This window comes from Leucoraja erinacea, chromosome 27, assembly GCF_028641065.1.
Source record: "Leucoraja erinacea ecotype New England chromosome 27, Leri_hhj_1, whole genome shotgun sequence".
NCBI lineage: Eukaryota > Metazoa > Chordata > Chondrichthyes > Rajiformes > Rajidae > Leucoraja > Leucoraja erinaceus.
The window spans coordinates 11,413,478-11,424,427 of NC_073403.1; the positions used below are offsets into that span (position 1 = coordinate 11,413,478).

The following is a 10,950-nucleotide window of genomic DNA, read 5'->3' on the forward strand; positions in this document are numbered from 1 at the left end:
AGCTTTGTAAATTCCAATGTGCTCATCAGTTTTTGGCTTAACCATAGAAGTCCACATCATCTTAAAATTGTTCAGTTGTTTTTATCTTGTATTTTATGCATGCATTTTAACTCCTAATATTTTATAACATTCTCTTACTGTGTACCCATTGCTAGCCTTGAGAATCACTTGCTTTTGATCACATATTCTTGATGATGAAACATGAATGTGATAATTTCAGTGGCAGAAATTATTCAAGTACATAAATTGCATTTTGGAGGCAAATTATTTTGGGGGATTTGTTGATTAAGATTGAAATTATTGAGCAAATTTCCTACATAATTAGCTTTGAATTTAATGTAGAAAAAATAATTAGTTGCTTAAATGTAAAATAGAATGTTTAAAAATAATAAAAGGTAAATTCAGTATTTTTAGTAATTTCAAATATATAATTTTTTGCTCCTTTGAAATGTGTGGATTTTTTCTCTCTAGTTTCAAGCTAATTTTCTTTCTCAAAGAATTGTAGAGGGCCCAGGAAAAGTTACCTGCAATAATTGTCCATTGGCAGTAATTGATGGTCTAGCTTAGATGTGTCAATGAATGGTTGAAATAGCACAGGATTCCTGCAAGAGGAATTAATGGCCTGTTCCCCTCAAGTCTAAGATGGTGCTTTATCTGGTACAAGAGAACTGATCAAGTCAGTAATGGTCTCTGCGACTCCATTGAAATGTGTCGATCCCCTGCGTTAAGAGGGGAGCAGATGGTCAGTGGAAGTCATTGGGCATTTTTACTCCAATACATTATCTAGTGGTTCTTGCTACAAAGTTTGTATTATATACTCGTGCTATAACCGTATAGCCAGTTATTAGCATAAAAACCATAAGATCAATCAATATCCTGTCAACATTCCCTTCTCATGCACCCCATGTATTCAGACAAGCTGTTTTATCTAGGATAGACACAAAATATTGGAGTAACTCAGCAGGGAAGGCAGCATCTCTGGAGGGAAGGAATGGGTGACGTTTTGGGTTGAGACCCGAAACATCACCCATTCCTTCTCTCCGGTGATGCTGCCTGTCCTGCTGAGTTACTTCAGCATTTTGTGTCTGGCTTCGGTTTAAAACAGCATCTGCAGTTCCTTCCTCCACATTTCAAGCTGTTACATCTGTCGGTTTCCCACTAATGTTCAGATTTGCACTTCAACATTTATCTTTACTACTTCTATCACTGGTTACTAAAAAGTAGTATTGTAGTCATGTCTGTTTGCCTTGTGTCTAGAATGCCTTCATCTCTGACAGCTGAAATTCAGTTGATGGCGTCAGAATGCCTTTTAGTTAGAACTGATGCCTTTAGGAGAAGAGGAGCAAGTAGGGAAAATTTGGGAGAAGACTTCGCTAAAAAGTTCCAGTTTGCTCTTCTGTGTAAATATTAGTTGTCAACACCTTTGGCACAAGTTACCTCAGCCACCATTGAGTTAGCTCCAGAATTCAGGTTCTGGATTTTGGTTCCTTAAACACCAGGGCTTGAACAGAATTTCTGGTAGGTTTTCATTTGTTGCTTCTGAATGTAGGTTTTCATTGGTTGCTCTCATATCACATTTGCGCTTGATCCCGGTGTCTGCGCGATTATGTCTAATGTCTTTGTTTATGCAGAATACTGTTTGTACAGTGTAAGAGGTGTACAGAACTTTGGAAGTGATTGCATCATACCTCTCCATCCTGGTTACGGCGACAAGTGTTTCAGATGGCCACCCCAAGAACACCTGAATCACCTGTACGTGTAACAAGGAGTTCTGTGTGGGTCTCTCTCCGTGAAAGAACAAGGAAGGTTGGGAACTGTACTGCCCTTGCCCCCTCCCTCTGCAACTGCAAACAACCCCACTCTTTTTGTTTTTGGCCGGAGACGTCAGGACCACCCCACCCTACGACGCGCCGACTGCTTGCCACCCATTTCTTGACTAACTTCTATGTATTGTGGGCAGAAAAATCTTTTGGATTGTCTGAAATGTGTTGAAGAAACTGGGTGTAAAAATGCTTGGGAAAATATTGAAATAATTGATTCGGAGTTAACAAACAACTTATGAATTGCCCAATAACTGGAAACTGCTTCCCTATAATATTTCTCAGTGCACTTTCTCTATATTATATCTTACAGTGCCCGGGGAGCTGGGACATGGCCGGGAACGCAGAGGGGTGTAGGTTGGGTGAAACTGAAGGGAGCGACCAATATCTCCGGGACCATTGGCAATAAAAACAGGAAAGACCATTTGGTCATCACTGTGAATCACATCTAATGAAGAGACACCAATTGGTCATCTAAGAAGAAAGGAATCTTGAGTCTAAAGACCCTTAGCATTTTGCATGTTCCTTGCAAAGAAACTCCTCTTAAATGTCTTAAATTAAAACAAAAAATATATATATATATATATACAACATAGACATCGGCATTCTTGGTTTTATTGATTTTAGTATTGGACATGCACCAGGCATTTTTAAGGATATGTTCACTTGTTACGATGCAGATCAGGGATTCCTCTTCACTGCAATTCAAATCTTAGACCTTTTAATGTGAACATTATTTTGTTAAATTGTACACTTAGAAACTAATTGACGTTATCGGAAAGATGAGCATTGGAATTTGCAATATGTTGGATTGGTCTGTACGTGGATGATAAAAATGTATTGTTTTATTGGGATTGAGAGAAGCAGAAAATCTCACAACCGGAATTTGCATGCAATTTTATTCCCAATGGCTTGGCTGCACTGGTGCATCCTTCTGTGTGTAGTATTGCTGAACTCCCTTTGATTCTCACAGACTAAATTTACTTCAGACAGCATCTGTTTGACTTTCTATAGCTAAAATTCCAGAGATGGTATCAGTCTTTCATCCTTGTGTGTTCTTAACATGTCTGCAATATTGTTTTAAAATCTAACGAACTTCAATTTTTCTTCTCAAACTTCTGTCCACAATTTGATGGAGCCTACTCTTTTTTTTTTAATGTACAATATAAATCGAAGCATTATTTTTGACACACTTAAATATTCAAATGCTTTTGTTATTGTCGTTCTGCTTGTGTGATTACCATGAATTGTGACTATGCTATTTGGGGCCATCTGTGAAATATTTAATGCACCTGACCCTTATTTTTCTGTCGCTCCACTTCCCCCTCACTCTTGCATTTGTGTGAATCCGATTCAGTGCAGATCTCAATCATGAGAATAGATTCTCTCACCTATCCAGCATGTACAGCTGCAGTCTAAGTGGACAGGCCATATCATAATTGATGCGACTATGGAAATATAGAGTAAGCTAATTAGAATTGTATTCTATTTCTGGTTCCCTGTGCACTGCAGGAGCCATAGGTTGGAAAGAGGATTCATTGTTTGATTTGGGTAATCATCACATTTGTTTTTCGGGTTCCAGAAATATTTTTGCAAAACTTTCATGTGTCAAACTCTTTTTGAAAGAAAACTTGAAGAATAATGGAGATCTTAACTGCATCTCTCTTGGTTGGCTGAGTGCAAAAGTAGGTACAGCTCCTAATCATAACAAATTTCCTGATGCATCAGATGACACTGGGAAATCAGTGTCCAGCCAGGCTTGGTATGTCCGTACATCTGCATCCAAGCACTTTGGAATGGTATAGTGCTTTCAGCCCCTTCTGCAACCATTATTTCAGTCACCAAAGATGATATGATGCAAATGTTGCTGTGAAGAGAAATCATGATCCAGTATTTGTGAGTGTGCTTCTGGGCTGCTGGAGGATAGTTAGGTTGCTGAGTGTCTTCTCACTTTATCCTTGATCTATAGCCCATAATCTAGGAGCTGTCATTTTATAATGCTGCAGATGCTACACAGGTTAATTAATATACTCAAATTGTAGTGTATACCAATAGGTGAGTCACAGTATTGCATTGTGAACAAGAAACGATTGGGCCAAGACATTTTCTTTTAGCATTTACCAGCATTCTGTGATAACCAATTGAAGTTATTGTCCATTTAGCAAGTTTGAAAATTATACAATGGAAGTGATCAAACTAAAACCTTGAATGCAGATATCTACTGATAAATGTTTTGACATCTTGTTTGGAGAAATGCAACTTTATTTCATGACTATTTATTTCTGTGCTGTTTCCAATCTGTAAGTATTTAAAAAAAAAAACAATTGTTATAAAAAAGCTTCTGTGTTGAGGTGAAATATTGGTGTAAATTAATGAGCATAAGCATGGGCATCGTTTGATGGTGCTTAAATAGTCTCATAGATCTATGGCTCATCCAATGTCCCAAGTTATAATTAATTCTGTTCTACCGTGATGTAAATCTTTTTACAGTGAAAATGTACTGTTATTGAAAGCTGTTTAATGTAGAGTTGAATGCAGCTGTGATGCAATAAAGATTCAGATGACAGATTTTGTTGGGTACCTTCTGTTTGAAGTGTCACCAACGCTGTGAACAAAAGCTCATAAATAGAATATGAGGGCAGCACATGACGAAGAATCTTGAAGTACAGTGTAGACAAACCAAAGTGACACCTGGACTTCAAATATTCAGGTAAAGTGAGATTACATAAACTACGATTATATTCTTCAACTTTGAGTGCTTAAGAAGTGATTTGAAGTTTAGCGCATGAAGGAGTTGTGTTCCTCGAAAACCGTCCAAACAGTGATTGTCTCAACACGAACACATGAAAAGAATTGACATTTGTTTGGCTTTCTGTGTTTGTTTGGGGTTTTTTTTTTCCTCCCAAATTCCATAAACGTGAATTTTTATTTCATCTCTCAATTGTTTTTAATTGTGATGTGTAATTTCCATAAGGGTATAACGTTCCATTACCTAAATTGCCATTACACAAATAAACAATACTATGGAGTTTCAGTCTGACTGGCCTATTCCTGCAGGTTGAGAAATCTAAAACTGCAGGGACTCATCTAAAAATTAGAGCCATATCTCACGGAATTGAAGTTGCGCCAGAGTTATGGATGTTTAAATGTCCATGAGTCTATTGGCAATCTGTGACATTTTAACCCAGGTCAAATTTATGCACTTGGTGAAGATGGCACTGAAAAGAACAAAGGCTGTTTCGGCATAGTTTGTCGGAGAGAGTTTAATCACTAGTAGTGATGGAACTGCTTACATTTATTTCTGTATAGAACTAAAGTTGATTGTTCTCCATTTGTATATGGAAGTTGTCAGGGCCTTCAGATCTTGCAGATGGAGGTGGGGATAAAAATCTTAATTGCCACATAACAGGGAATTAGATGAAAGGGTCTGATTGACATTTTCAAGACTGTCAAAGATTAGGCCAAAGAATCTTAACAGTGGAAGTATACGTTTAAATAAATGTTATGTACTATTGTGGTAGATAATAAACTCATATAATTCATGGCACCAGGAATCAGTGCAAATGGTTTCTTGATGGTCAGTCTGGTCTCAGTAGGCCAAAAAGCATGTTTCTGTGCTCCATGATGAAGACTAAGGACACATGCAAGCTGCTCTCATAAGAAACAGGAATAGATTCCAAAAAGTACCATCTTGTGCAGATGCAAGGTGAGTTGGTATAATGCCAAAGAATAGGTTTATGAGACTGAAATTAACTTTGCCTGGTAGAGTGGGTTCTTCACAAACCTCCCAAGCAAAGGCACATGCTCATAGATGTGTGTGGTTCTGTGCAATATCTGCAAAATGATTTATTTAAAACTGCTAAACTTCAAAACATTAGTGAGTTGTGCAATGGGGAAAATCAATTTTTCGCTGTTCCATCAATATCTGCATTTCTCTTGGATGTAACTGGTCAGTAATCTCAAAGCTGTCTGTGGTACTTTGCTACCGCAGACTGGGTGCCATTTTGAGCTGGATATGTTTCTGCACTTCATTTCCAACACACTGTACACTCATTTTGTATTTCACTGTGAAATGGCAGCAAATACTGATATCCACTGCTTGTTAGCTCTAAATAAACAGTACTGAAACAACCAGGGAAGCCGAGTATTGAAAGAAATTCTACAAAGGCGAAAAAAGAGCAAATCAAATTAATTGCCAAAACAAAAGGCTGCAGGGCATGCAGGTGCTATTCTGTTCCACTTGTGTAGTTCATCTGTTGTTATTGCCAGTGGCAAATATTTCAGAAAATATTCAGTAGTAACGTAATGAGGCTGGAAAATCTGTGTCCAAATAAGGCCTGCTTTTTAAAGCCAACCTTTTTCAGACTGTTTGCATTTTAGTTACATACAAATGAATCGGTACAAATCCTCAGCTTGGTGTTAACGCATTTGAATCCAATGTAGTATTTGCATTTACCCTTTGAAGAAGCAGCGTGGATCCTAGCCAGAGGTTTGTCACTGAAGAGAAGGTTATAAAGAAAAGAGCCACAAAATGTGTCGGAAGGAACTGCAGATGCTGGTTTAAAACTAAGATAGACACAAAATGCTGGAGTAACTCAGTGGGACATGCAGCGTCTCTGGAGAGAAGGAATGGGTGATGTTTTGGGTTGAGACCCTCAACCCTAAAACGTCACCCATTCCTTCTCTCCAGAGACGCTACCAGTCCCGCTGAGTTACTCCAGCATTTTGTGTCTATCAGAGCCTCATAATGGTTTAGAATCAATGGAAGTTCACGAGGAAAATGTGATCCTAGTTTTTGGGGGAGATTTTCATACCCGTCATACTTTATAGGTGTAGACAATATATTACAAAAATAATTTAAATTTACATTGCTAAAGTGAATTGTTCCAAGGCAGTTAACACAGGTGTTATCAGTAACATTTGATACTAAGCTGCAAAGTTACTAAGAAAGTTTACTGGGAAGCTTAGTCAGTGCCAATTATGAAAGAGACGAGGGAGAACATGATGGAGTGGTTGAGGGAAAGAATTCCAGAACTTGGTGCTTGGCTGCTTGAGATATGGTAGCCATTGGCTATGTGATTTAAAATGGTGGATGTATGAGAGACAAGAATTGGAGGATTGTAGATAGTTCACAGGTAAGAACACTGGTTTAAATTAGTTATTCAAATCGATGAGCATATGAGTACTTGGTGAACAAGACTTGATCAAGTGGAAATGCTGATTAAAATGTTCATGAGCTCTAGTTGAGAGAGGGTGGAAGGAACCCAGGATGGCATCAGAAATAACTTGGAGCTAACAAACGTTGTAGCAGATGAAACTGAAATGGAGTCGGGTGCATTTATGAAGATGAAAATAAGAAGCGATAGTCATGGCAAATATGAGTTGTGAGATCAAAGTCAAATTGAATTCAGATTTGGAGAATACAGAACAAGTCGCCTGCACAGGTTTGGCCAAGAATCTAATACAGTTCTTTGCTACAGTGAATCCAGAGGGAGGAGAACGGTTACATTTCCAGGTGAAAAGTAGTGGAACATATATTGTCCTTCATAAGTTTGCAAGGAAGCTTAAAAAACACAAGTGTTAATAATGACAGTCGTACCACTTGGCTAACCCCAAGGTGAAAGCCAAATTCCAAAAAGTGGGAAGAAGTACACCATGTTTGTTGTGCTTCAGTAGAACTGTATGACAAACATCAGCAGCCTTCCATCCAGAAAATAGAAGAGATCACCATACATCAGGAACTAGATGAGAGTTTAGAAACCGTTGCTGAATTAATTGGCAGAGGTATGAAGGAAATGAAAAGCTCGAGAGGAAATAACATTGGAGTATTGGAGTTGGGATAAGTGTAAACAACTGAAAATGTTCCAAGACATGTTCTTGTTGATGGCACAGAGGAACTGAACTGATGTGGAAGGACTGATGGAGGGAGCAATCACCACACCAGTGGAATTCCCAATAACCCATGTTATCCAGCTCGAGATATGCAAATAGCCAACATGATGAGGCGTTGCATAATCTGAATATGGCGCTGAAGATCTGAGCAGCACAAAGGCTTTCATTGTGCTGGATGTGAAAAATGGATATTGGTAAGTTGGGCATGATAGCGGTTTGTTTCTAATGACTTTCAGCACACCTTTTGGGAGGTATTGGGAACAGTGGAGTCTGTTTAGGTTGATACCCCATCCACAGAGGTTCAGTAAAGACTATATTAGGTGTGTGAAGGACTTGCTGGTGAGAAGACCATTGTGCTTGATGTTCCAGTCTTTGGAGAAGATAAACTGGTGTACAACCAGCAATATACCTGAACAGAAGCAGGGAGAGATGCAATTGAAGAGCAATCTGCTGTTTGCATGGTGATCCATGTGATCTCACAGAGGGACAGCAACCAGTCCTCATGAAGGCAGTGATGGAAATACCAAGTCTGATGGGCATTGGTGGAGTCCACCATTTCACAGGGTTTATCAACTACTAAAACAAATTGCTATTCCTTTTGGGCGAGGTGGGCAATGCCTGAGAAGGAATGAGATTGGGTGGTGTTGGACGGGCATCCAAGGGCCCAATAAATCAGAGATGGCTACGGCAGAGGCAATGTGTACTGGATCAATGAGGGAAAGAACTAATGCATCAAACACCATAGAAAAAGGTCTGGAAGCAGCTAATCCTTCACAATGGCCAACCAGTGAGCGTACACATGTTAAGGTCTGATAGCTGCTGAGGCACACTGGTTGAATTGTCAAGCCCAAACGTGTCTGACATTTGTGCTTGACAGGTTCATCAATACACATGGAAGACGTGCACATTGCAGACGGTTCACAAGCCCCTGCAAGTGAGGGATCTTCGTCTCATGTAGTTTCCCTGGAATCTGATGTTAGTGGTTACAGACATCAAGTACTCAGACTGTCTACAGTCCAGGCAGTGAAGTGTACACCTTGAATATGGAGTTGTTCATATCCTGCAGAAAGGAAAGTTCAAAGATATTCAAGTTCACAGAGTTTCCGTTAAGGAACACTGAAGGGTCGCCCTTTTACAAAGCCATTGATAAAGAAGCTGTAAGAATTGGATGCATTTATGAGGGAATTGGCAGAGAAGTGATCCTATCCTGCCCTGTAATTCTACACACAAGATGAGCACAGAACTTCTGAGGGATTGTCTATTTTCAGAAAGACAGTGGCGGTTCCAAATCCAGGAGGAGAGAAATACTAGAACACTTGCTCAATGCAGTACATCTGGAAAAGGCATGTGTTTGAGAAGAGCTTGTGAATCTCTGTACTGACCAAGAATGATGGACCCCAGGGCTTGTGCATTCATTTGCTTTTTCCTGGAGCTCTAGAGGCAAAGGGAAGTGGATATATAATGTAAGAGGTGAAATTACAGAGGTTCTGAGCATCAAATTTCAGTCACTACCAGCTACATGTGTGATGTATAGGATTGGAGGATTGGGAATTATGGAATTGTACAGCACAGAAAGAGACTATGCCAACTCTCAAGTCCATGCCAACTCTCAAGCACCCACATGCATCAATCTCATATTATTGTCACAGAAATTCCCTCCACCTTCTAATACTCACCCTATACTCTTGCCGACTTATACTCTTGCCAACTTATACTCACTCTACACTCTTGTCTTTTACCAGCTGACGGGGATGACTTTGGGATGTGGGAGGAATGGAATAACTGGAGGGAACCCACACAATCATGGGAAGAAGAACATGCAAAATTCCACACAGATATTGTGCTGTTTGAAGAAGGAGAGAAGGATAAACTAAGTAAAAACAGACCAGTTAGTCTAACTTCTGTCTGAAGTCTGAAGAAGGGTTTCGGCCCGAAACGTTGCCTATTTCCTTCGCTCCATAGATGCTGCTGCACCAGCTGAGTTTCTCCAGCTTTTTTGTGTACCTTCGATTTTCCAGCATCTGCAGTTCCTTCTTAAACAGTCTAACTTCTGTGATGGGTAAGTGAGTGGAATCAATTCTGCAAGCTGGTTTGAAAGGATGGTAGTGGCAAGAACGCTGAAGGGTTCTGGGACATGGAATTCTGGCAAAGATGCCCAGATCGTGTTCAAGAAAGTGGTTTGTGAGAGATATTTTTTAATACAATGCATTTGAGTAGAAGCCCCTGGTGCTAGGCTTTTTTTTTTTGCCAGGGGAAATCTCCTCCCCACATCCAATGATGCACTGAGCTGCATTCCTGTTGATGATCCTAGAACTCATGAGTTTGAGTTGACCCCAGTTTGCGAACATAATCTTCCTCAGCATACCTGAAGTGGTGAGAAACTGTTTAACTCCAAAAAACAGAGAGTGCCTCTGTTTGATAAAGAGGTTGGGAGGGGCACGCATTAGTTTTCTCAGTTGGCTTCAAGTTTGAGGAATGTCTGATCTTCTAATAATACAGTCTGCGCTGTGGGCTCATTTGGTGTCTGAGGATAGACCTTTGGTCTAAGGATTGAAATATTGGTACTTAATGTCCACAGAACGCTAATCAGAACAGACAATTCAGATTCAGGTTAATTTATTGTCACATAAACCAGGGTGCAATGCAATTCCTAGTTCGCATGAAGCATGTAAGAGTGCTCCTGGATTTGGTGCGAGACCTGGTATTCTTATCAATGAGTTACAGCCCAGGATCCTGTGTCACAGGAACCAGGACACCCACCAGACAGTCTTTGGAAGAGTCTGGCAGGAGGTGGCTCCAGCTATCCCCTCCAGCTGTGAGAATGTTCACTCATTTGAGCAAGATTTATGCCCTCATGATACAGCACAGCTGGAAGCAGTTCTACTGAGCAACTTCAGTGAATGGATCAGGGGTTCAGTCATTGGGGTGATATGATAAGTGCAGGTGGTCCTACAGAAGCATGTGAGGGATGATTAGGTGATACCTGGGCTTTTGGCTGATTAGTGTTGGTGTGCAGAGAGGGTAATTCTGCCTGGATTGGAGTCCTTGATTTAATATCTTTATGAAAAGGCTCTCTGTCACAGAGTCCCTTGGTGCCCAGGCACTAAATGCCTCCCTCCCCTGTTATTTTGGCAGAGGAGGCTGTTGGCATTCTGCTGGGAATTCCACCGGCTGCCTTCCTCATCCTTCGCCTATTCCTGCACGTCAGCCTAAGCATCAGGTCCCTCAGGCGCCAGCT

The 10,950-nt window shown here is 40.2% G+C and overlaps 1 protein-coding gene across 1 annotated transcript in view; it reads left to right on the top strand.

The window, feature by feature from the left end:
• LOC129710026 (vesicle-fusing ATPase-like) overlaps nucleotides 1–10,646 on the top strand; it is a 186,838-nt gene extending 176,192 nt beyond the window's left edge. The window contains exons 20-23 of the mRNA XM_055656713.1: nucleotides 7,494–7,604; nucleotides 8,590–8,646; nucleotides 9,455–9,586; nucleotides 10,348–10,646. Coding sequence (XP_055512688.1) covers nucleotides 7,494–7,604; nucleotides 8,590–8,646; nucleotides 9,455–9,586; nucleotides 10,348–10,646 — 599 coding nt within the window. The remainder of the gene's footprint in view (nucleotides 1–7,493; nucleotides 7,605–8,589; nucleotides 8,647–9,454; nucleotides 9,587–10,347) is intronic.
• Nucleotides 10,647–10,950: the final 304 nt, after the last annotated feature.